Raw genomic sequence first — 25,806 nt, forward strand, 5'->3', positions numbered from 1 at the left:
TCCTCTCCCCTGTTCTGATCCCATGATCCCATCTCCTGGCGAATTCAAGGTGCCCTCACTCTAACCCTTGTGGGGCTACAACTCCATGATTTGATGACTTTGAGATTCCATGACTCCCAAGCTCATGCCAGGCTAAATTCCTGGGGTTCTGTGAATCACCCAGCCACGGGTGCCAGCACAGGGAACACCGTCCTGCCCACACCCCGGGTCCACAAAGCAAGCAAGACACACACACGCGGCTTCTCTGTCCCCACGGATATATTTGATAATTGTCCAGAACCAGAGACGGCGTCAGCCAGGGGGTGAGGGGGAGTAAAAAAGAGCCCAGGGAGGGGGCTGGGTGGCAGGGATGAGGAGAGGGAGAGGAACAGACACACAAAAGAGAGAGAGGAGAGAGGCAGGGGGCGGGGCGGGGCGGGGCGGGGCGGGGGCGGGGAGAGAAGCCAGCCAGAGGGGGAAGAGGGGGAGGGAGGCGGGAGATAACTTGAGGGGGCGGGGCCAATGGGCGAGAGGGCCCCTCCCCCCAGAATACAAAATGAGGGGGACCGGAGTGGGCTGTCCTGGGCTTGAGGGGCAGGGTAGAGACGGGTGATGTGGTGGGGTTGAGGTCAGTAGTAGGTTTCCTTCTCCACCCAACCTGGAGAGACAAAGGAGGAAAGAAACAGAGAAGAGAGGGAGACAGGCACGGAGAGAAGCACAAGCAGAGACAGACAGACAGACAGCGGCACAGAAAGAAACCAAAAGGGGCAGAGACACAGGGAAAGACACAGAAAGGAGGAGGCCCAGAGAGCCAGGAAGAGAGAAGAGTTGCAAAGAGGGTGGAAAGACGACGCAGGAGGGAGGGGTTGGGGGGAAACAGAGAGTGAGGTTAGTATCAGTCACACAGCGCTCTCTCGCCTCCCCTTCCAGCTGCCCCGTCCCGTCCCCCCAGCCTCCCCCCTGTACCCAGTTAGCCCCTCACCCCCGGGGTTCCTGCGCAGGATGAGTTTGCGGATTTCGTCATAGACGAAGATGAGAAAACTGTAGGGGAAGGCACAGAACCACCAGCTGGGCCTGCGGAGACGAAAGAGCAGGAGGGCGTCAGTGTGGGGCGGAGACGGGGCGGGGGGCGGGGCGGACACACACAGGCAGGGTCCCAGAGGACAGACGGGGCCGCACTGGGAAGATGCTCCCCTGGTCCTTCGTGCCCAAGGTGAGGGGTGCCCGGGCCATGGCTGTGGGCTGGGGTCTGCACAGCACCCCCCTGTGAGGGCGTCCCGCGGGGAAGGCTACCCGGAGGATCCCGGAGCAGGTGGTACAGGGCAGGGGAGGGGGCACTCACTTGAGAGGGTACATGCGAAGGGCCACGTCCATGCCGGGGCAGTAGGACAGGAAGGCAGCCAGGGCTGTCTCCTCAAACAACCCGAAGATCAGGATCTTGTTCCTGGAGGCACAGGCAGGGCTGGACCCAGAGAACTCGAGCAGGCACCCCCATCCCACCGAGACAGAGGCTCTGCCAAGGGCAGATGCACAGAGACAGACACGGAGACACACAGAGATGGAGACCGAAAGAGGCAGAGAGGCACAGATGGGTCCAGGGAGACGGTGACACTGAAGTATAATGACAGAGACAGTGACACACAGGCAGGGGTATGAAAAGATACAGCAGGGAATTCCCTGGCGGTCCAGTGGTTAGCACTCTGCGCTTCCACTGCAGGGTTCCATCTCTGGTGGGGGAACTAAGATCCCACATGCCGTGCGGCCAAAGAAAAAGATAAAGCAGATCTGGAGAGGGACCGGGGACACCCCAGCAGTGTGCACACACACATATGGAGAGAGAGAGACGGAGAATCCAAGATAGATGTGACCACTGGAGAGAAAATCAACTCAGAGGCAAAACTGAAACAGACAGACAGACAGACAGACACGGGGCGGGACGGAGAGCAAGCCCGGCGCCCGCGGCCCTCACTTCATGCCCTGCTGGAAGACGGAGTTCCTCCTGGTCTTACAGATGATCAGGTCAGCCCACTGCACGACCACTATGCTCACAAAGAAGGCCGTGTGGCACGTGAACTCCACCACTTTCCTCTGCTCGTAGGTCTGCAAGGGCGATGACGCGGGTACCGGTCGGCGGTCAGTGTGGCCGCAGCCCCAGGCCCCACCCTGGGCCCACGTGCTCCTTGTCTGCGCCCCTGCGTAGGGCCCCAGGGCAAAGCGGGGACTCTGTCCAGATGGGATCCCCTAAGGGGCATGCCTTCCCTCTGTAGTTCAGAGCCCCACGGGAAGAGTCAGGAAATGTACAAGGAATTAGAGAGGATAATGGTGACCTCGGTTGTGGACCAGAGATCCTGGGGGCCTCCTGAGGGGCCTCCAGCTGGGCTTTGAAGGCACAGACAGAGATGGGGAATCGGGCAGCAAAGGCGTCTCGCCTGGTGGGGCAGAGAGCATGGCCGGCGGCCAGGACCGCGATGGGCTGGGCCAAGAGCGCCAGGAGGCCCCTTGTGTCCAGCGAGGATCTTGATGCCGCCCCTGGGGCAGAGGGACCATCATAGGAAGCTGCCCCTGCATGGTTGGGACGGCTCGCCCCAGCCCAGGATGCTGTGGGCAGGGATCCCGCCTGGGAGGTCCCAGGCCATGCTGTGGGACCCAGCCCTACGCACCCACTGCTGCCCGTAACTGTCCTCCAGGTCGTTGACGGTGCGGTCATCCCAGTTCAGCCGGATGCCCACCAGGTTGCCAGGCAAGAAGCCATTTTCTGCCAGGATCACAAAGTAGGAGAAAAAGCCACCAAGAGCCTGGATCATTCCTGGGGGAGGAGAGAAGGGAGATGAGAAGAGGCTCAGGTGGGGCAGGCAGCCAGCCCAGGGCACCTCTGAGGCCCCTTGAGACCCACACTGCGAGGATGGTGAGGTACCCGGTCCTCTTGCCTGACATCATCCGGGGCTGAGCTCCCAGAGGGCCATCTGAGGGTGCCACCTGGTGGTGAGGCCCTGAGATGGGCCCCTTGGAGCAGGAACCTTGGAGACGGGGCTCTCCTGAGGGGAGAACCTGGAGGCTCCCTCCCACCTGCGCCAGGCCACCTGGACATCAGGAAACCCCTGAGGACCCCCTAGGCAGGAATGACCTCCCTAGGCCTCTGACCACCGCCACCAAGCCTCTGCTTCCTGGGACACTCCCAGCAACAGGGCGCTCAGCACCTGTAAGACTGCACACCTCACCCCCAGCAAAGATGGAGAAGGCAGGAGGGCGTGGGGCTCACTCCTGCCCTCAGAGAGCTCACAGGCTGACTGGTCCTTCCCATCATGGTGGCGGGTGGAGCAGGGGAGTGGCCATCCTGGGGCCAGCCCTGATCTGCCACTCAGTATCCCACGTGCTCCCCGGGTGCAGCCCTGGGCCTTTCCTCCACCTGTGCCAGCCCCACCTTGGTGACCACCGCCCATCTGTAAGTCACTCCTTCCAAACCTCCAGCACCAGGTCCTACTTTTCACTCCACTCATTCGGCACAAGGTTTCTGAGCGCCCACGGTGGGCCAGGCACCGGGCACCCAGCCATAAGCGAGGCAGGGCCCCCAGGTCCTCACCGATCTGTCCGTAGGCCATGCTGATGAGCCTCTCATTGACCAACTTGTCAGTGCGTGGGTTCCTGGGCTGTCTCTTCATGATGTCACTCTCAGCGGCCTCGTACGCCAGCGAGATGGCAGGGACCTGGGCAGGAGAGGCCGGTAAGTCGGGGATCGGGGGGACCCTACCCTCCCGGAGCCTGGGGGTGGCCGGGGCCTCACCATGTCAGTGCCCAGGTCGATGCAGAGGATGGTGATGGTGCCCAGAGGCAGTGGGATGTTGGCCATGATGAACAGCAGGAAGGGCGTGATCTCGGGGATGTTGCTGGTCAGGGTGTAGGCGATGGACTTCTTCAGGTTGTCGAAGATCAGGCGGCCTGTTGGCAGGGGCAGGCTCAGACCTCGGCACCCACACCAGGGCACCCTAGTCCCTCTGCCCCTTCCCTGCCCAGTCCATGCATCCTTTCTAATCCATCCCCCCCACCGCCTGCCTTTCCATACAGATGCCAAACCATGTTGCCCCTGTTCAAACATTCTCAAAATACCACCACTTCGGAAGACTGCTTGGTAGTTTCTTTTCTTTTTTTGGCCGCACAGTGTGGCTAGCGGAATCTTAGTTCCCCAACCGGGGATCAAACCAGCGCCCTTGGCAGCAAAAGCATGGAGTCCTAACCACTGGACCACCAGGGAATTCCCAGTAGTTTCTGTTAAAAGTTAAACATCCCTGCCTTATTGACCCAGCAATCCTCACCTTATGTTTATATGCAAGAGAAATGAGTGTTTATGTCCACCAAAAAGCAAGTACACGAATGTTCACCATATGGCATTAGTTATAATAGCCCCAAACCAGAACTGACCCGCTGGCCATCAGTAGGTGAGTGGATAAGTAAACTGTGGTCCGTCCATACAAAGGAATACCACCCGGCGAGAAAAAGGAACGAGCTACTGACACCCCCAACTCCATGGATGAATCTCACTGATGTTATGTTGAGTGAAAAAAAGCCAGACACAGAAGCATTCTTATCACATGATTCCATTTGGAAGAGGTTGGAAACGAATCCATGGTGCTGAAAGTCAGGATAGTGGTTATTTCTGGGAGGGGGGATATAGACCAGAGGGGACCTGATAGAACCCTAACGGGAGGCTGGAAACGTTCTCTATCTTGATGGGGGTCCGGTGGTTGTGTGGGTGCGTGCGTGCATAAAAAGTCACAGAGCTGCCTGACTTTGTGTGAAAGCCATATCCCAATAAAGATTCAATCAGTACAGTGCGTATAAAGTAAAAAGAAACTAAAGATGAACCCAGCCAGCCCCTCCCTCCACCTTCCCCCGTGTGCTGATGAGCAACAAGGTGTGTCATTAAGAAGGCACAGAAGGGCTTCCCTGGTGGCGCGGTGTTTGAGAGTCTGCCTGCCAATGCAGGGGACACGGGTTCGTGCCCCGGTCCGGGAAGATTCCCACATGCCGCGGAGCGGCTGGGCGCGTGAGCCATGGCCGCTGAGCCTGCACGTCCAGAGCCTGTGCTCCGCAACGGTAGAGGCCACAACAGTGAGAGGCCCACGTACCGCAAAAAAAAAAACAAAAAAAACAAGGCACAGAGGACTTCCCTGGAGGTCCAGTGGTTAAGAAAGACTCCACGCTTCCACTGCAGGGGGCGCGGGTTCGATCCCTGGTCAGGGAACTCAGATCCCGCAAACTGCGCGGGGCGGCCAAAAAATAAATAAATAGGTAGGACCCCATCTATCCTAGCACCCTGCTGGTTTTCTTCTTAGCACTTTTCACAATACGTAATTATGTTTGTTATGTTACAATCTGTTCGTTAACTTGCAGAAGGCTGTCTCTCCCAGCTCCTTGAGGGCAAGGACCCATGTCTGCTCTGCTCACAGCTGTTATCTCCAGCCCCTGGCACCATACACAAGGTAAGGAGCCCAATAAGTGTCTGGGCGGCGTGAGCGCCGCCATGAGTGTGTGCTCTGCAGGTGCATGGAGGATGTCTTGGGGATGAGAAAGGGTTAACCATGTGTCCTCTGGGCCACAGGAGACAAGGGATAAGGGCGTTGAACCTGACACTGTAGGCTCAGCGGTTACCGTCTGAATTCTCTCTTATCAGGAGTTATTTTTTACACTGGGGACATTTCAAGTAGGACAGAGAGACTGGAAGAAAATGCATGAACAGTGATTACTTCTGGATGGTAAGATTATGGGTGATTCCAATTTGCTTCTTAATGCTTTTCTACATTTGCTATAATGATCATGAATTACTCTGATAATTAGAATAAAACGGAATGGGAACAAGCCCCATCTGTGGCCGCATCCAGGCCCGTCAGGAGGTGATGCCCGGCGGCCCCACCTGAGACCTTGAGGCCTTGCCTCTGTCTGCAACTCCCTTCGCTGACACTTCTCTACGTGAAGACTCCCACATGGCCCTAGAGACTTGGCACAGGCGATCCCTGTCCCCTTGGGGAGGCTTCCTTGGCCCCTGACTCCAGGCTGGGTGAGGGGCCTCTTCAGGGCTCCCTCAGGACCCTCTTCTTCCCTGAGGTTGTCCTTATGAGTATTTTTTTTTAAAGACTTTTTTGATGTGGACCATTTTTAAAGTCCTTATTGAATTTGTTACAATATTGCTTCTGTTTTCTGTTTTGGTTTTTTGGCCCTGAGGCATGTGGGGGTCCCAGCCCCCCAACCAGGGATCGAACCCGCACCCCCTGCATTGGAAGGCGAAGTCTTAACCACTGGACTGCCAGGGAAATCCCTATGAGTATTGTTTTTTAATGCTTCCGAATGTGCCTTGCCCACCAGACTGGGCCTGTGCTGGGCGACACCGCGACCCAGAAGTGCGTTGGCTGAGTCCTGCCCCCAGGGAGCCCCCAACTCCTCAGGGGGAGAAAACCGAAAAGGACAAGCGCAGGCTCTGCCGGGGGCCTGGTGGGATTCTGTGGTCTCCTGCCGTGCATCTGCTGCAGCCCTGGCCTGTTCCCCTCCCCCTTCTCGGGCTTCACGCAGCGACCCCAGTCTCCAGGGCCACCTGGGCCAACTCACTCACCCTCCTCCACACCCGTGACAATGGAGGCAAAGTTGTCATCCAGCAGAATCATGTCTGCTGCCTGTTTGGAGACGTCAGAGCCGGCAATGCCCATGGCCACCCCGATGTCAGCCTTCTTCAGGGCGGGGGAGTCGTTCACGCCGTCCCCAGTCACAGCCACGATGGCTCCCTGGAGGGAGAGAGGGTGAGGATGACGCCCAGAGGCCTGGCCCCAAACCCTCTTCTCATCAAGGACCCCGGAGTCCAGACCCCCGGCCCCCTCCTGCGAGGGACCCCAGCCCGAGCCCACCTGTCTCTGACAGCCCTCCACAATGATGAGCTTCTGCTGGGGGGAAGTGCGGGCGAAGACGATCTCAGTGTGGTTCTGCAGGATCTCGTCGATTTGCTCAGAGGTGAAGTCCTTGAGGTCGGTGCCATGGATCACACAGGCCTTGGCATCCCTGGGAAGAGCAGAGAGTGTTCAGGACTTGTGGGGCAGTGACACCTGTTGGACAGACTCACAGACAGGAGAGACAGAGGACCAGGCTCCGATAGAGGGACAAGGGCTCTGGGGGTCAGAGATGAAGGGAAACAGGGGAGGAGGGGGCTGCAGTAGGAAGGATAGAGGGCAGACCTCAGGAAGAACCTTGGGACACTGGACTTAGAGGAACAGAGCTATGCAGGCAACTAGGAAATAGAGACAGACGCAGAGAGACATGAGCGTGGGAAAGCTAAGTACGTCAGAACAGAGATGAGAGACACAGAGAGAGACAAAGACATGAAAGAGAGATGGGAAGAGAGAATGCCAGACACAGAAATAAGGGGTCTCACAGAATCCTCTCAGATGTGAATTACTAGCAGCCCATTTTAGAGAGGAGGAAACTGAGGCACAGAGAGGCTAAGTGACTTGCCCAAGGTCACACAGCTCATGTGTGGCAAAGCTGGGATGCGAACCTACCCCTTGCTAACCCCATGCAGCTGTAACACCAGGCTGCCCATCCTCACGATGGTAGAGGAACAGGACCCAGATGCTGAGTCAACAGAGGAGGCCCAGGAGGAGGGGGACCCGCAGTCCCAGAGGGACCTGAGCTGGGCAGGGCGGGGCTCACCGGGGGTTGACCTGGCTGACGGGAATGTTGAGCCGGGCGGCGATGTCCTCCACAGTCTCGTTGCCCTCGGAGATGATGCCCACACCCTTGGCAATGGCCTTTGCCGTGATGGGGTGATCGCCGGTGACCATGATGACCTGTGGGCATCATATGCAAACGGTCCAGCCTCACCGCTGGCCGCTGGGGCCCTGGCCCTGCCTCCCCTGCTGCCCCGGGCCATACCTTGATGCCCGCGCTGCGGCACTTGCCCACCGCGTCAGGGACGGCTGCCCGGGGAGGGTCGATCATGGACATGAGGCCCACGAAGCAGAGGTTGTCGGTGGTGAAGTTCACATCGTCACAGTCGAAGGCAAAGCCCTTAGGGAACTGCTCCTCGGGCAGGTAGTAATGGCAGAAACCTGGCGCAGGGAGAGGGGCACAGGGGCTCCAGCCTCGGTCCTCCCTGCCTCCTGCCCGCAGCTCCCGGTGCCAGCAGTCAGGCTCCCTAGTTGGCCAGACAGTCAGTCAACACCCATTTCTGACAGACGCCTTCCTGTCTCATTCATTCATTCATTCATGGTGCATTCTGGGAGGCCCTATTCTGAGCCAGGCTCTGGGCAGCCTCACATCCCTCCTTACCCTCAAGGGGCCCCCAGAGCTGGCCCAGCCCCTGCCCCAACTTGGCTCCACCCTTGGTGCGCACCAAGCACGCGCTCGCCCAGGCCCCCGAGCTCGAGGTAGGCGTTCTGGAAAGCCTCCTTCATCTCCTCGTCCAGCGGCTGCTCCTTGCCCTGCAGCAGAATGGTGGCGCACCGGTCCAGGATGCGTTCAGGGGCGCCCTTCATCACCAGCAGGTACCGGTTGTCATTGGGGTCCTCGGTCTCGTGGATGGAGAGCTGCGGACAGAGCAGAAGGCGGCCACGCCTGAGCCTCACAGGGAGGGACCCGGAGGCTGCCCTGCACCCAGCTGGGGAAGAGGACCCCCCCTGCCACCCTGTCCAGAGCCACGGATGCCAGGACAGACCACCGCCAGGCTCCCCCAGAGGGCACTGCCCAAATCTCTCTACCCGAGAGATGTTCACCTGTTTCTCAGGCTCTCTCACAGAGACCTCTGCTCATCCCTGCCCGTTTCTGTCTCTCGGTCTTGCAGATGTTTCTTCCCCTCTGTGTCTCTCTCACAGAAATCTCAGGGGTCCTTAGGATACGTGCTTCTCTCTCTGGCTTGCCCGACAACCTCTCATCCCGCATCTGACCCATCACCGAATCTGGTCAGCTCACCTCTGAAGTACCCGGATTCTGACCTCTTCTCACCTCCCCTGCCCTCCCATCCAGCCACCACCGTCTCTCATGAAATATCACAGCAGCCTCCACACTGAGTCCCTGTTTCTGCCCTCCCCTCCCCATAATATTTCCTCCCCATGGCAGCCAGAAGAAGCCTTTAAAATATGAGAGTCACAGGACTTCACTGGTGGCCCGGCGGCTAAGACTCCGCGCTCCCAATGCAGGGGGCCTGGGTTCGATCCCTGGTCAGGGAACTAGATCCCACATGCTGCAACTAAGAGTTCGCATGCCGCAACTAAAGATCCCTCACGAGGCAACGAAGATCGCGTACGCCGCAACTAAGACCCGGCACAGCCAAAATAAATGAATAAGTAAATAAATATTTTTTAAAAACCTGACTGGGCAGATGACAGCACGTATCGGTGAATATACTAAAACTACTGAATTATGCACATTAAGTGGGTGAGCTATGGTGTGTGAACTGTCTCTCTCAATAAAGCAGCTTTTAAAAATGTGGGTCAGGTCCCATCTTGCCTCTGCTCAGTGGCTCATGTCCCCCTGAGGGTCACACCCAAGTCCTGTCCACAAGGCCCTACGGGACCTGACCCAGCACCCACCGCCCTCCCCTCCCACCACGTTTCCTGGCTCAACGTTCCCTGGCTATTCGGTACATCAACACACTCCTTCGTCAAGACCTTTGCACACGCTGTGCCCGCTGCCCCCAGCCGCCTGCAGGGCTCCCTCGCTCAGCATGGTGACTGGCGGACGTATTCCAAATTTCCTAATGTCCTCATGCCTTTGTCATTGTCTGTCTCCCGGCACTAGAGCATAAGTTCCGTGAGAGGAGGGACTTCACTGCCGTCTGCGTCCGCAGCACCTAACACAAGTGCCTCTGACACGTAGTTGCTGCTCAAAAACATATTTGTTGAATGGATGAATGAGATCTCTGGCTGGTTCCCACTCTGCTGCAGGAAGATCTTTACTCCCCTGCTGCCCACTCCAACAGAGACATTGCTCTCACTCCCGGGTCTGTGTTCCTCTCCCCACTGGGTGGATACTCTTGGACTTATTTTACAGATGGGGAAACCAAGGCTCTGGGAAAGTTAATAACTTGCCCAAAGCAGGAGGGCAGCAGGGCAGAGCTGAGTGCTTTTCGGGCGTCATAGAGAAAGTGAGATCCAGGCCGACTCTCCTGGAGAGCCTAGGGTACCTGGTATTTGTTGGTGGAGTTGAAGGGGATCTCAGCCACTTTCTTATTACGTTCGCGCATCAGCTTCACGGAGCCGGAGGACAACTCGATGCACTTGAGCAGGGCAGACTCGGAGGCATCCCCGGCCACATCCCTCTGTGGGGAGAGAGGGCTGTCAGAGCAGAGTAGCGCGGGGTGGGCAGGGGCCAAGCTGAGGCGAGCGGGAGGCCAGATCCACCTTGAGCACAGGGATGTTGTCCTGACCCCCCTTGAAGACGGCACGGTTGCAGAGTCCAGCAATGTGAGACAGGGCCACCCAGGTGTGCGAGCTCTTGTCAAATGAAGTCCCTGAAAAAGGTACGAGTCAGGGCTGGGGGGCGTCCGGGAGCCAGGCCCCCTCGGTCTTGCCTGGGCCCCACCCTCACCTGACTGGTCCTCAGTGGTGTCGGCCTCGTGGATCTGGTTGTCGAACCACATGTGGGCGACCGTCATGCGGTTCTGGGTGAGGGTCCCTGTCTTGTCCGAGCAGATGGTGGATGTGGAGCCCAGGGTCTCTACAGCCTCTAGGTTTTTCACAAGGCAGTTCTTCCGAGCCATGCGCTTGGCGGTCAGGGTCAGACACACCTGGAGTGTATGCAAGGGCAGGGGAGTTACAGGTAGAGTCAGGTGGTGCAGTTGGGCCAGCAACACAACTGCCAACAACCCAACTGCCCAGCCCAGAAAGAATCCTGGGCAAAGAATGGGGTGTCGCCCAGCCACTCCACCCAAGGTATAGACCCACAAAAATGGGCTCAGATGCACCCCAAAGAAATATACTAGAATGTTCATAGCAGCAACATAATAGTCCCAAACTGAAAACAACCCAAATGTCCACTAACAGCAGTAGGGACAAATAAATTGGGGAATAAAAGGTGGGAATACTATACAGCGGTGAAAAAGAACAAGCAACCACTGCCTACAACTGCATGGGTGAAATTCAAAAACAGTGTTCAGCGAAAAATGAGCCAGAAACAAGAGTTCCTGCTGAATGATTCCACTGATGTGAAGTACAAAAGCTACACGGTTTGAAGCCAGTCTATCCTAGGGGTAACCCTGGGGTTGGAGGGGAGGGGCTGAACAGGTCTTGAGGGGGCTTCTGGGGAACTAGATCTGGGTGCAGCTGACCTGGGGTGTGTTCAATTGCCTCCAGCTCATCAGGCAGTACCTTCATATGTGCAACCCTTGTTTGTATAGTGTAGGTCAATGAAAGGCCTTTGACTTAGAGTAGCTTGGAATATGCTAATATGGAAAACGTCGCAGGATCTATTAAGTAAAAGCATCAAGGAACAGAACAGTATTCCTAGGATGGTCCCTTCTGTGTACCCCGAAAACAATGACTACGTACGTGGCAATATGCCCACCGTCGCCGGGAACAGGGCAGAGAGCCTGCTTCTGGAGGGGGGCTGACGGCTGGGCAGTGGGTCGGGACTGTTATTTTATTTTTTAACTATTTTAATGTATTCTTTAGACTTTTTACCATGAGGTTGTGCTTCTTAATTTTGTAAGTTAACTTCAAAAATGATAGGGCCGTTAGCCCTTTCTGACTGGCAGTGTTTCTCACGATTCTTCGTTGGTTGTTTTTTGGGGGGGCCATGCTTCTCAGCTTGTGGGATCTTGGTTCTCCACGCAGGTATTGAACATGGGGGCCCTCAGCAGTGAAAGTGCGGAGTCCTAACCCCTGGACCGCCAGGGGATTCCCTGTTGGTTTGTTTTGTCAATGAGGCCCTCTGAGACCCAGGACCCTCCTCATTCAACATCTGGCAGGCTTGGCCCTTGATGTCCAAGTTGCAGTCAAGATTGTTGCCATCGGGCCCCAGCCCCCTCCTCCCTCAGACCCAAGGGTCCGGGCCTTACAGTAACAGTGGCCAGCAGGCCCTCTGGGACATTGGCCACGATGATGCCGATGAGGAAGATGACAGCCTCGAGCCAGGTGTATCCGAGAATGAGGGAGAGGATGAAGAAGGAGACGCCCAGGAAGACAGCCACGCCAGTGATGAGCTGGATAAAGTGCTCGATCTCAATGGCGATGGGCGTCTTGCCCACCTCCAGCCCGGAAGCCAGGGTGGCGATGCGGCCCATGACAGTGCGGTCACCCGTGGCCACCACCACGCCCCGAGCTGTGCCTGTGGGGTCAGAGGGGACTGGGCTGAGATTCAGCGAGCTTCAGAGGGACCCCAAGCCCCTGAGGCACGTCCATCTATCTGGACGAGCCCGGCCCCAGCTGGGTGCCCGAACTGCCCCTCCCCGCTGCCTCACCTTCCACACAGTTGGTGGAAAAGAAGGTGATGTTCCGAGTCTCCAAGGGGTTGTCGTGAGTGCAGTCGGGGGAGCGGGTCTGGGGCTCTGATTCACCCGTGAGGGAAGAGTTATCCACCTGGGGACACAGGAGACAGGTGTCAACCCCGGGCCTGGGGTCAAGGGGCATTTGTCCAGAGGAGATTTCAAGATTTTTGTTTGTTCGTTTGTTTTGTTAACGAGGCTGAAGGCTGTGTCCCTGGAAGTCACAGCTAGAAGTCTGGGTGCCTGTGTCTGGGAGGACAGAGGTTGGGCTCTTGAAGCTGGGGAGGGTACACGGCTTCTTGCCAAGGCCTAAGGTACCTGGAGGTCAGAGGTACTGGATCTGAGGGAGGAGGGGGCCTGGACTGCAGGGTCCTGGGGGAGGAGGGGCCGGGGGCCTGGACTCCTGGGTCTGAGGGAGGAGGGGTCCGGGGGCCTGGACTCCTGGGTCTGAAGGAGGAGGGGGCTGGGGCCTGGACTCCCGGGTCCTGGGGGAGGAAGGGCTGGGGGCCTGGACTCCTGGGCCATTCCAGGAAGGGCAGAGCTGGGCCCCAGGCCCCTGGCCCACCTTGCAGCCGTGGGCTGAGATGATGCGCAGGTCGGCTGGGACTCGGTCTCCGCCCTTGATCTCCACCAGATCCCCGACCACCACCTCCTCAGCATTTACCTGCATCTTCTCACCTTCCCGGATCACCAGGGCTTGCTGGGGGGAAAAATGGAGAAGAGTCACCTCCCTGACTCCCTCTACCTGGGGTCACTGGGCATAGCCTCGCCCGCCTGTTCACCTCCATCTGGCCCCTTCCTGGGTACCCCTCACCTGGGGAACCATGTTCTTGAAGGATTCCATGATCTTGGAGCTCTTGGCTTCCTGGTAGTAGGAGAAGCAGCCGGTGATGATGACCACGGCCGCCAGCACGATGCCCAGGTACAGCTGTGGGGAGATGCAGAGTCACAGCCCGCCCTGGAGCAACTCCCCACCACCCCCATCCCGAGGTCTGTGGAACCTGGGAAGAGAGCTTTGAGTCATTGGGGGTCTGTATTTGTATGTCTGACCTCAGGTTGTGTCCATTTGAGGGTCTGTGTCTCTGTCTGCCTGTCCACGTTTGAGTCCCTCTTTCTTTCTTTCTTTTTTTTTATATGTTTGTTGTTTATATATTTATTTATCTATCTATTTATTTGTTTATTTATTGGCTGTTCCCCGACCAGGGATCGAACCCAGGCCCTCGGCAGTGAAAGCACGGAGTCCTAACCACTGGACCACCAGGGAAGTCCCATACTTCACCTTTCTGAGTCCCAGTTTTCCTCATAGCTTCTCTGGTTCTCTCACTGGGTGACTGTGAGAGTTAGATGAGAAGAAGTTGGAGGCTGGGCTTTGAAAAGTCTAAAGGGAGAAGTGGGGTGTGCATACGTGTCCCTGCATGTATGAGCCCTTGGGCACAGCAGGGTGGAGGGCACTCACGTTGTCGCCAGAAGGATCATCCTCAGTGCCTGCCTGGATGCCGTAGGCCAGGAAGCAGAGGATGGCCCCGATCCACAGCAGGATTGAGAAGCCCCCAAATAGCTGGCGGCAGAACTTGACCCACTCTGGGGTGGTGGGCGGCGGCGTGAGCGCGTTAGGCCCATCGCGGGCCAGGATCTCCTGGGCTTTGCTGTGGGTCAGACCCTAGGGGACACAGGACTCACACAGAACCCTCCCGGAGCAACCCTGGCGCCCCCAACACTTCCCGAGTGCCCCCAGGCACCCAAGGGTCACGGCTTCCCATCCCCTCCCCCCTCGGACCCTTCTCCCTCCGGTCCGGCCCCACCTGCACACAGTCGGTGTTGTATTTCCGGCAGACCTCTTCCACTGACATCTTGTGCTCTGTCTGAGGAACAGGAGTTTGGGGGGATCGGGTGAGTGAGGAGGCCGGGCAGTGGCGGGTGGGGCCTGCTCTGGGTGGGTGCAGAGGGTGGGACTTACCATAGCCACCTCCTTTTTGAGGTCATCCAGGTCCCGGCGGTCTTTGGTGCCCTTGCTCTTCTTGGGCGAGCCCTTGTCATCTTTCTTGTCCTGCGAGGTGGCGACACGATAGCTGTCAGAGCCACCAGACTGCGGGCGAGAAGGGGTTACAAGGGGACACCAGCCCTGCGTCTGCACAGCTGCGTCTCTGGGCAGGGGCTGGCTCTGGGGGCTCAGTCTGTCTCTGCCCTGCGGCTCTGGGTATCTCTCAGAACCCCTGAGTCTCATCTCTTCCTACTGGCCTCTCCGTCTCTGGCTCCATGTATCTCTGGGTCTCTGTCCCTGAGAGTCTCCATCTGGGTCTGTCTGTGCCTCTCTCTCTCTCTCTGTAGGTCTCTCCCCTTCAGTCTCCATGTGTCTTTTTATCTCTCTGTGTCTTCTTCTCCTTCTCCCTGGGCACTTAGTCTGTCTCTTGCTAGGTCTGTCTGTCTCTCGCTACGTCTGTCTCTCTCTCTTGATCTATCTCTCCAGGTCTCTGTTTGCGCCTCTCTGTCTTATTCTGTTTTGTTTCTGTCTCCTTGTACCTCTTTATCTATCCTTCTCTTCATGTGTGTGTATCTCTGTCTCTCTGTGGCTGCTTCTCTGATCTCTCTCTCCCTCATCACTTCATATTGTCCGTCTCTCTCTCTGTCTCTGTCTCTGAGTCTCTGTGTGTGTCTCTCTCTGATCTCTGGCTCTTTATGTTTTCCATCTCATACAATATCTGTTTCTATCTCTTGAACTCTCTCTCCCTGAGTCTGGCTGAGTCTGTCTCTCTGGGTTCTCTCTGGGTTCCTATCTCTTTCCCAGTTGGTGTGCAGGGATCTCAGACTGTCTCTGAGTGTCCGTATTTTCTGTCTGTATCTGTCTCCATCCTTATCTCTGCTTCTCTCTGATTTCATCTCTCAAGGTACCTCCTTTTCTGTAATGCTTGGTGTGTCTCTCCGTAACTGTCTCTACTGTTTCAACCACCTTGTCTATCTCTCACGATCTCGCTCTGCCATCTTCCTCTCTATCCCTGCGTCTCTCCTTCTCCGAGTCCATCTCGGCATCTCTGTCCTTCCAGTTGAAGGTCTCCCCATATATCACTCTCCCTGTCTTTTCTGCCTGACTCTTTTTCTGGGCCTCTCTCCCCAACCCCATGGATGTCTCTGTCTCTCAAAGGACCCAGCAAATCTTGGGAGACCCCACAGGCCTGGCAGGAAGGGGGAGGAAAGGGCACTCCAGGTGTTAGTCACAGCTGGGACCAACGCCTGGGAGGCAGCCTACTGTGCACAGGGATGGTGGCCTGGCTGGACATGCAGCCAGTCCTGAGGGCCTTGACTGACAAGCTGTGGGCCTAGACTCTTTCCTGGGGGCTGGTGGGAGCCATGGATAGGTTTGGAAAAGGGGTTGGCATGGTTAGCCCTCTGAAGGACAGACTAGGAGCTGGCTGGGATTTGGGGTGCAGAACAGCAAGAGGCAAAAGCCCCCGGGCTTGACTTGAACTGGATGTAGCGTGAGGGGGAGTGACTGAAGTTCCAGTTTGGGGACCTGGGCTGACGGGGAAGGAAGTGTCCTTGGAGGCTGGCAGGAGGGGTGGGGTGAGGCCAGGTGCTGGTAGAGGAGCGCTGACAGATCCTAAGGGTCCAGGGCCAAGCTGGGATCCCAGGCTCAGTGCAGCTCAGCGCTAATCCCCTCGTGACCTTGTAGAGAGTTGAGCTGCCTGCCGTCTGCCCCCAGACTGGGAGGCTGAGCCTGGGAGGCTACTGCAGCCTGGAGGCCTGGGAGCCTGGGTTTCAGGGGTGGGAAAGAGGCTTGGCCCTGGGCCAGCCCTGCAGCAGCACTGCGTCTGACATGGAACATGGAGGCTTGGGGGACAGGGAGGACACTCCTCCACCCCCAGCTTCAGGAGGGGTCTCGGACTCCACAGAGGGGTAGACCCAAGGATGGAGAGAGTGGAGATATGAGGTCATGGGCACAAGTTAGAGAAATAAGAGGAAGGCAGGAGAGGAAAGAGATGGAGGCCTGGAAGGCAGGAGAGGAGAAGTTGGGAAGAAAACCAGCTGCCCACCCCTGAAACCTCAGGGAAGGCTGGGGAGCTGATGCTTGGCCCCTTTGAGGCCTAGGGGTGGCTTCCTGGACTCCTGGGTCTGAGGGAGGAGGGGCCGGGGGCCTGGATCCTGGGGATGAGCGGGGAGGGACTGGGATACCCCAGTCCCTGGCAGACAAGCCTTGGCTCCTCCTTGCCCTTGCCATGACCAGACTCCCTTGGGGGCGGGCTTCCATCTGTTAGAGGGGGAGCCGAGGCTTTCCCAGTCAAGGCAGGAGGCCCAGATGGACGCACTGCAGGGCGGGAGCACCTCTGAGGGTGGGGGACACGCCTGCCTCGCTGCAGCCCGCCTCTGCGGCTCCTCGCCATTTTCCATGCTGTCCGCCTCCCCTGACACCTGCCCAGCTCACGCAGCCTCTGCCCCTCAGCCTGCCTCTCCCTCCCCCTTTCAAGGTGTCTGAGGCCTCATCTCAGCATCTCTCCCTCGAACTCCCCTTTTGCCCTCTGTCCCCTCTTCCTATCATTCAGGCTGCCTCTGGTTGTCTCTGGATAGGAAATGTCTGTCCTTGGGTCTCCTCATCTCAGCCTCAGTTTCTCTCTTTGTCTCTCCTTGTCTATGTCCCACTCATGTCTCTCTTCGTCTTTCCATGTCTCTCTGCCTGTGTCCGTCTCTTTGTCTCTATGTCTCTTTTTCTCTGTCTCTTTCAGAGCATCTCTCTCAGTCTCTGCCCATTTCTCTCTGCTTTCCATGTCTCTGCCTCCCATGTCTAAAGAGCCTCACTTCTCCTCCTGTTCTCACGTCTTTTCCTAAGACCCTCCCGCTCCTTTTTTCTCTAAGGCACTTAGCCCCAGTCCTCTCCTCCAATCTGCCCTCGGCTTCCCCTCCATTTCCACTTACCTGGAAGCCATCACTGACTCCCACCTCCCCCTTCTCTCTCCCAGTCTCCTCCCCACCCAGTTCTTCTCTCCTTCTCCCCTCGCCCACCCCAAGCCACAGATCTGCAGCCCCATTCCCCAGCTCCATCCCTGGGCCCATCAGCCTTCATCCGCCATCTTTCTCTTCATCCTTCATACTCCCTCTCCATTAGCCTCTCCCATCCCGACCCCCTCTCTCTCTCCATCCCATCCATCCCAGCCCACCCGCCTCCTAGCCCCCCATGGCCCCGCCTGACACGCAGGGAGAAATCCAGGGCTGCAGCGGGGGTCAGGTGGTCAGCCAGGGGAGGAGGCAGCATCTGCTGGAGAGACTCACAGACAAGGACACACGGACACGGAGGAAAGGGCATAGCCAGGCATGCACAACCCCTCCCCCCATACACACACGTACGCATTTGCATACATACACCCTCAGCCAGGCTCTCAGTCTCCCCGCCATGACTCTCCTGCTCCCCCCAGCCCCTGTGTCTGCTCCCCCAGATTAGGAGCTAGACACACACTGCAGCCCCAGGCCACTCCGCATTGCGGAGCACCCCCATCCAGGCCTGGAAGGAGAAAGAGAGGTCATCTGGTGTTCATCCCATAGTCTGGACCTGTCCCCGCCTGGCCAAGGAAGCAGACGGGCTTCAACGCCCCCAGACACAAACACCAGCTTTCAGACACACCCAGACACGGTTACAGACATTCAGACACAAACCCGGGCCACACAATCGCAGGCAGACGGTGCTGCAGGGCCTGACAGAGCCAGGAGCACACACACGCACACATGCACACGCACACATACGGTTGAGCAGGCAACCGCACCAGGTCAGGCAGAGGTGCTGAGGGCGGGTCCGTGCCCCGCGGGCCCCGCACACAAAGGACACACCAACATGCGCCACAGACCCCAGCCAAGCCAGGCGGCCCCGCGCACACACTCAACCAGAGACACAACCACACGGACGGGCTGAGTCAGCCGGCTCACAGGTTCCTGAACCCGGGTCCCGGAGAGCAGGGGTCCCAGAGTCCCCGGCCCCCGCAGACACCCAATCTCACAGGACCCACAATGTCACACACACACACACACACACATCGCCCGGCCGGCCCGAGCACCTACCCCCATCTTGGCGGCTCCGGGGGACAGGGGCAGGCGGGCGGGGCAGGGGCCGGGGCAGCGGCCTCAGGGTGGGCTCAGGCGCGGGCTCGCGCTGGGGGCCTCTGCAGCGCCCGCGCCTCGGTCCGCGCGTCCGTCCGGCGGTCAGCCCCACTGCACACAGTCTGCGGCGACCGCCGCCTCCGCCTCCTCATATGCCCGCGCCCGCCGGGGGGCCGGCACTGGCCAATCAGGGGCGCCGCCGTTCTGATGGACGGCCCGCGGCCCCGCCCCCGGTACTGCAGCTGTCCTCCCCGCCCCCCACCCACTGCAAAGCGGCGGCGAGGCGGCGAAGGGGGAGCGCTGCGGGAGGCGGAGACCCCCGAAATGAGGGACCTGGAAACCCCCGCAGTGTGGGGTGTCGGCTCCGAGGAAGGGGCGCCGAGGGTGGGAGAGCCCCAGAATCCCCCTCATTGTGTGCCACCAGAGGGAGGAGTGCGCTGTGGAAGGTGGACACCCACCACGGGGTGGGGGGAAAGCCCCGTAAATCACCGCAATAAGGGAGGAGGGCCAGAGCACCTTCTTCTGCACTGAGGCAGGAGGGAACCCTGGGGACTGTGGGGTGCTGTTCAGGAGGGGGAGATGGAGGGGGCACAAGGGGCAAGGAAGACCCCACAGTGAGCGGGGAAGCTGCAGAGGGGGTAGGAGCCCTGAGGCTCCCCTCACTGTGTGACCTCCCCCCAACACACACACTATGGTATGGCAGTTATCCAACGAGACACAGCTACACAGGTACACAAGAGACACATCACAGCCAGAGGATTCCACCAAGCATCATACTCACACAGGACCATCACCCAGACAGCACAGATGCTGTGGACACACACGGACACCACCCCACCACTCACCACCAGTTTCACAATCACATTCCATCACACACCAGCTAATACCCTCCCACACACCCTACACTACCCCATCAAACAACCCCAGGGACTCACAAACATGTAAAAATGAAACACACATAGCACACACACCTTGCGCACCCCATCACACCATAGAATCAGAGTCATAAAATGCCATGTAGATTAACACACACCCTCAAAACACAACCTCACAGATATGCACATCACGCACTCCATCAGAGCTGGCCTTAAACCACCTCACATAGAGAGCCATAACCACAAAATCCACGGACCCACAAACCAGTACACATCTACACTCAGCACCATAGCACAGGCCTCACACTGCCCCAGACACCACTTGAGGCTTTGTGAACACTGTTTCACGCAACATCACACACACTCCTCCCCAATATATCTGGGCATAAGCAAAGGCCCACAGTGCAAAATTGCCGAAGTGTTGCTAATTGTGAATGACAGACAAAAGGTGCACACAGACTCACACACAGCACAATAATTCACCGACACAGATCACACAACACCATCCCACACACCTCACACACTACACACATCATGTATCGCAGTGCTATCTCATACACCTCTGTTGTAGCTCCAAACACACCCCCCATGCCCACACCCACACACCATGCACATCCCATCTTGGTATGTATATACACACACAGATGCACAGCCAGCACCCACACCCCAGGCCTGTCACATACACACAACACCCCGTCAGCCACCCACTGGAGCCTGAGGAGTTACAGCCTCCTACCTCCACCTCTCTGCTCTACGAGGAACACTCCCAGACTCTCCCTGAGAAGGGCAGAAGGGGCAGAGAGCAGGCAAGAGCCTGTCTCTGTAGCTTTCTCAGAATGTGGGTATCCTCCCCACCTATGGGAGTGGGGATGTGGGGGACAGGCAAGGGGCACAGAGTAAGCCTGGTGTATAGCAGGTGAGAGGGGAAGGTTAAGGACCTGGTCACCGAAATGTGTGAAAGGGTGAAGGCCAGAGGGAGACACACAAACTGAGAAAGACAAGAGTCAGAGATTCGAAGCCACAGAAAGATGGGCATGGACAGGGAAACTGGGCCAGAGAGTAAAAGGGGGCAGGGAGGTGGGTTCCTTGGCTTCCCCCAGCACCCAGAGCCTCAGCCCAATCCTGTACTCTGACCCATCCCCATCCCTCCCCGCTGTCCCTTGTTGCCATGGTAATAGGGAGGCCGCATTTGCAGCAAAGGAGGCTGGGCTTGCAGACCTGGCTTGTCTCCATGGAGACTGGGGAAGGGGGGAGGCCACATCTTCTAGCCCTGGTAGTTGTCCCCTACAACTCTGCCCCCTTCCAGAGGGAGGGAGGGAAGGAGGGAGAACCTGTCAACATATTATCTTTTCCCCCTCCACCTTGTCCTACAGGGATGGGCTTGGACCATGGGAGGGAGATTGGGGTGACAGAGAAGCCTGGGGATGTCAGGATCCCAGGAGATTCTCGGCTTTCTCTCCTCCTGCTTTCCAGCTGGACTGGGGGAGACCCCGGTCCCCCACACCACATCCCAGACACAGGCTCACGTCCCGCCCTCATGCACTCCTCAGCCTGGTGAGACTGATGACTGTGCACCGTGTTCCCAGCGCGAGGCTTTGCAGAAGTTGGGTGAGGGGGGAGGGAAGATTTACGAAGGTCACAGGGATGGATGGGGACAAGAGAACTCGGCAAGAGAGATGGAGGGAGAGACTAAGAGAAGAAATGGACGCACAGAGTTCAGAACCAGAGAGAGGCAAATAGGAACAATAAAACAGAAACACCAACAAAGACAGAGAGATGGGCAAAGACAGAAATGAGAAAACAGGCGTAAGAGGCAGATAAACAGAATTACTTAGTGAAGATGACAGTGACACGCAGGGACATAGAAAGCTAGGCAGACACGTTTGGCACACTGGGGAGACTTAGAGATAAAGACTGGGGAGACAGAGCAGAAATGGGGGTGGGGGAGACTCAGAAATGGGGAAAGACCCCAGAGGAGATCTGCTTGGTACTGGAACAGAGAGGGAGACAGACCAGAAATGTCTGCAATCATATTCTAGTCACCTTGACAGACTGACAGTCCCGCCCAAGGGCAGAGACATTGATTAGTCTGTGAGAGATGTGGAAACGAGAGACCTTGAGACACAAGCTCATCCCCACACCTGTCTGGGCACACACGGCAAGGGTCTGAGACACAGAAGAGGTCAGATGGAGACTGGGGGCGCTGTGTGCCAGGCGGGGTCCCCCGAAGTGTGGCCTGCCCAAACACTGAGAAGGCAGGCAGGTCCTGCAAGGGAGACAGGGCAATGCTGCGCTCCAGGACCGCCAAGCCCAGCAGGCCGGTGCTGAACGGACAGCTCCCGAGCTCTGGGCCCCCTGCCCGAGGGGCGGGGCCCAGCCTCGCTCCTTTCCCTCGCTTGCTCCCTCTCTCGGTCTAGCGTTCCTCACTGCTCGGGCCCCCTACCGTCCTCATCTAGTTTTCTACAGCTTCTTGTCTCACCTGTCTCTGTTCCACCTCAGTCTCTGCTTCTCTCAGCCCCAACTCCCCGGGTCTGTTATTAATATCCCTGTTTTCTCTGTCTCCACCTCGTCCCCTTCTCCATTCTGTCTCACCCTTCTCCCACCTCATCATGGTATGTCTCCCTGTGTCTCCCCCTTTGCCCTATTTCTCCATCTCTCTCTGAGCCCCCCCATAGTCTCTCCCCATCTCTACCCCATCTCTGTCTCTTCCCTTTCTGTCTCTCCGCCATCCTCTCCCCATCTCTTTCTTTCTCTCCACCTCTCCATCTCTCCCCCTTCCACTTGGCCTCGTTTTGGTTTTGGCTGTGTGACCTTCACTTGTCCTTTCTCAGCTGCAGTTTCCACAGAAACCTCCAGTGGGGCGGGGGAGGGCGTGGACAGAAAGCAGACCTACCCTTCTCCCCGCTCAACCAGCCGTCAGCCTACCCCGCCCCACCTCCTCCCTCCCCCCGACTGGGATTTCTCACTTCCTCTCTTGGGGCTGAGGAGGTACGTTCTCAGCAGAAACACAGGGTCACAGTCACACAGCTGAAGGTGGGTTCACGGATGTACACACATACACACATGCACATGACTACAAAGTCATGACAAATTACCCTGGCCCAGGCACACACTTACCACCATACGGGCCACCCAGGCACCACCACACTGAACTGTTCACTCACCCTCCCCTCCCCCAGCCCCATCTGGTTTCTGTCTATGTCTCCTTTTCCTGGTGTCTCCGCCTCTCCAGATCCCTGTATCTCTCTCCATCTGTCTCAGGGTCTCTGTCGCAGCCTCCTTCTGTCCTGAGAGAAGGTCAGTGGAGAAGGGCCAGCTGCCCGGACCTGGGCTGACCTGCTGTCTGTGGGCAGGGCGGAGAATCGAGAGAGTGCAGGAGTGACTATCCAGTCTGTGGTTCTCAGCAGACTCCCTGGAGGGGGGAGCCCAAGCCTTCAGTGCCCTCGCACCCCTAGGAAATGAGACCCGGGTATCCCCAGTTTTGGGGTTTTGTTCTTTTTTTATTCCAACGGGGACTGGGGTGTGGCAGGGGGAGGGATGGGGGCCCAACTGACCCCCTCCCTGTGGGGGTCTCATAGAAATTCCGAGGTTTCTCCCCAAAAAAAAGAGAGAAAGAGAAGAGTCGAGGGGCACCAGGGGACACCCATCTGCCCAGAGGCCTCCCACTTCTCCAGAAGTGGGGAGGGCTGCGTTAAGTCTTGGGGAGCCCGAGCAGTCCCAGGATGGGGTTCTCCCCACGAACTGCTTTCCGCTTCCGGGAACAGCCCCTGCAGTCCTCGGCCCCTGGAGTCCTCGGTTCCTGCGCTCCTCTTGTTCGCAGTGGGGGACGGAGTGCGGGCGTCCGCGGCACCCTCTGGCGAGTCCACTAGGGGGCGCAGGCAGGTTCCGGAGCCGAGCCTCAGACTTCACCGGGAACCAAAGGCAAAATCGCGGCGTCCGGCGCGCGGGGGCACAAGTCCCGTCCCTCGCCCACCAGGGAAGCGAGGGCGGCCGGGGCCTGGGGCGAGCCCAGTCCCTGCGGTCAGTCCGGGCGCCCGCCCGGCCCCGCCCATGATCACTCGTGCTCGGCCAGCTCGCGGGGGCCGGCGGGGCCGGGCCGGGACCGGGGCGGGCTGGTGGCTTCAGCGGGGGCGCCCAGGCCACGCGAGGGCGCGCCGGCTCCGGAGGCCCGCAGCGCCTGGATGCGCCGGCACTCCTGACAGACACGCACGTGGGTGCAAGGGGTGGGGGCGGGGGGCCGGGCCCCGCCGGGCGGTCCCGGGTCGTCCAGGAGGCGCTGGGGGCCCCCGTGCGCGCTGCCAGCATCGCCCGCGCCGGCGGAGTAGAGCTTGCCGTTGCTGAGGCGCATCTCGCGGACGGCGCGTAGCGACAGCAGGGCCCGGCTTGGGCCTCCCGGGCGCCGGCGCCGGCGAGAACGCGACGTCTTGCGGCAGGACACCGCGTGCCGCAGCTCCTGCAGCATCTCCTGGCACACCGACACCTGGGGGCGGCGCGGGGCGCGGTGGTCACTGCCTGCGACCTCCTTGCCGCCGCCCCTCGCCGCTCCTTTCCCCTCTGGTCCTCTCGGAAACCTCCACACCCTCCTGCTCTCCCCGCCCCACCTCTGTGTTCACCTCTCTTTCTCTTTCCTGCAAGCCCTTTCACCTCCTCTCTTCCACCCTTTCCTCATTTCCCATTCTCTTCCCTCATAGTTCCCTTATTTCCCCGTGCTCTTCCTGTCTCGTCTCTCCACCTCTCAACTCCTGTCTCTCCTCCACTTCTCGCTCCCTTCTCCATTCTTCTTTGGATTTGTTCTTAAATCTGCCCTTCACCTCCGATCCACGCTCCTCTCTTCCTACTCCTTCCTCTTGCCTTTTCACTCGAAAGTTTATAACTGCTTCTAGTCCTTCCCTCGTACTCGTTCTCCATCCTCGGCCACTGATTCATGCACGCACTATTGCCAGACGTATTTGCTGACCGCCTACTGTGTTCCAGGCACTGTTTCAGGCACTGGAGATACAGCAGAGAACAAAACAGACAGAAGTCCCTGCCCTCACGGAGGTTATATTGTGCAGAGACAAAACATAAATATGTAAATATAAGTTGTATGTTAGATGGTGATGAGTGCTTTGGAGAAATATTAAATTGGGAAAATAGGTGGGGGTGTGGGTGGGGAGTGATGCTGAATTTTGAGATGGGCCCTTAGGGGAGACTCATTGAGAAGAGGAACTGCAAGTAGACAAACGCAGTGCAGGATGAGCTGCGTGGGGCCTGGCAGGAGGGAAGGCAGACCGTTCAGCTGGTTACAGGTGTGAGGTGCTGGAGGAATGTGGAGCAGGTCAGGGTGGCCAAGGCGCGGTGGGCAAAGGGGAGAGGGAGGAGGTGAGGTCAGGGGAGCAACGGGGGCCGGCTTGTGTAAGGCCCAGAGGCCACGGTAAGGGTTTGGCTTTTACTCTGAGCCAGACGGGAGCCACTGGAGAGTTTTAAGCATAGGACTGCTGTGCTTTCACAGGATCACTCTGGAGCTGTGCAGAGAACAGACTGTAGGGAGGCCAAGGGCAAGAGCAGGGGGCCCACTAGGAAGCTGCTACGGTCACCAGAGATCAGATAGAGGGCGTGAGAAAGAGGGAGGAGTGAAGGGTGACTCCACATATTTTGGCCTGAGCAACTGGAATGATGGCATTGCCTGACGGGTGGGCAGGAGCTCTGTGTTGGCCACATGACGTCACGCACTACCTGGTGGACATCCACGGGGAGATGTCAAGTGTGGAGCTGAATTTACAAACCGTGGGTTCAGGGAGAGGCCCCTGTAAGGGATACACATTTGAGGGTTATGGTAGGCAGCCTCCAAGATCCTGCCCCTGGGGTGTTCACACCCTTGTGTAGTCCCCTTTGCCTTTGTATGAGGTTCACTCTGTGACCAACAGAATAAGGCTAGGTCAGCTGACATTTTGGCTTCTTCCTGACTCTCTCTTGCATCACTCGCTCTGGGGAAACTCAGCTGCCACGGCGTGAGGACACTCAAGCGGCCCTATGGAGAAGTCCCTGTGTGAGGAACCGAGGCCTCCTGCCAACTGCTATGTGAATGAGTGTATTTTTATTCTCTCTATCTTAGGATGTTTTGACATCTGAAACATCTTGCTAGCCAGGGAGAGACTGCCCTCCCAGAGCTAGCCAATTGTTAGGGATAGCAAAGGGCTGGGAACCTGCCTTTCACATGAAAACCAACCAATCCTGAGTCTATACACACCCTTTATCTGACTCTCACACATCAAGCCAATATTTCCCCTGCCCTAAATCAACCCAGGGCCGGGTACCAGACAATTAGAGACCACCCCTCTAGTCCAGAGCCTGCTGACAGTACGCACACTGCCCAGTCCTAAGCCGTTTCCTTAGCTGCCTTGCCCTTCTCATGGAAACCCCAATAAAGGCTCTGCC

General features: G+C 58.0%; 2 protein-coding genes across 4 annotated transcripts in view; both read right to left on the reverse strand.

Annotated features, from left to right (window-relative positions):
* Positions 1–240: 240 nt before the first annotated feature.
* On the reverse strand, positions 241–18,632 carry LOC115862686 (sodium/potassium-transporting ATPase subunit alpha-3). Of its 2 annotated transcripts, none has more exons than XM_060289787.2 (23): positions 18,476–18,632; positions 14,394–14,483; positions 14,239–14,298; positions 13,893–14,096; positions 13,251–13,364; positions 13,002–13,136; positions 12,413–12,530; positions 12,011–12,279; positions 10,543–10,741; positions 10,356–10,465; positions 10,139–10,273; positions 8,351–8,543; positions 7,891–8,066; positions 7,669–7,805; positions 6,870–7,020; positions 6,581–6,749; positions 3,761–3,915; positions 3,560–3,683; positions 2,640–2,785; positions 1,949–2,079; positions 1,322–1,423; positions 962–1,053; positions 241–637 (listed from the first exon to the last, which is right to left on the reverse strand). In XM_060289787.2, the coding sequence occupies exons 1-23, from the start codon at positions 18,479–18,481 to the stop codon at positions 609–611; spliced, it is 3,045 nt and encodes a 1,014-aa protein (XP_060145770.1). In that variant the 5' UTR covers positions 18,482–18,632; the 3' UTR covers positions 241–608. The 2 variants fall into 2 exon arrangements, with proteins under 2 accessions (XP_060145770.1, XP_030730694.2); XM_030874834.3 differs by having other exon boundaries at positions 14,394–14,522; positions 18,476–18,626.
* A 4,242-nt stretch (positions 18,633–22,874) lies between these two features.
* LOC115862376 (glutamate receptor ionotropic, kainate 5) overlaps positions 22,875–25,806 on the reverse strand; it is a 52,038-nt gene continuing 49,106 nt past the window's right edge. For both annotated transcript variants that reach the window (XM_030874099.2, XM_060288643.1), the window contains exon 20: positions 22,875–23,869. In XM_030874099.2, the coding sequence (XP_030729959.1) occupies positions 23,444–23,869 (426 nt within the window). In that variant the 3' untranslated portion in view covers positions 22,875–23,443. The remainder of the gene's footprint in view (positions 23,870–25,806) is intronic.

This window comes from Globicephala melas, chromosome 19, assembly GCF_963455315.2.
Source record: "Globicephala melas chromosome 19, mGloMel1.2, whole genome shotgun sequence".
In the NCBI taxonomy this organism is placed as follows: domain Eukaryota; kingdom Metazoa; phylum Chordata; class Mammalia; order Artiodactyla; family Delphinidae; genus Globicephala; species Globicephala melas.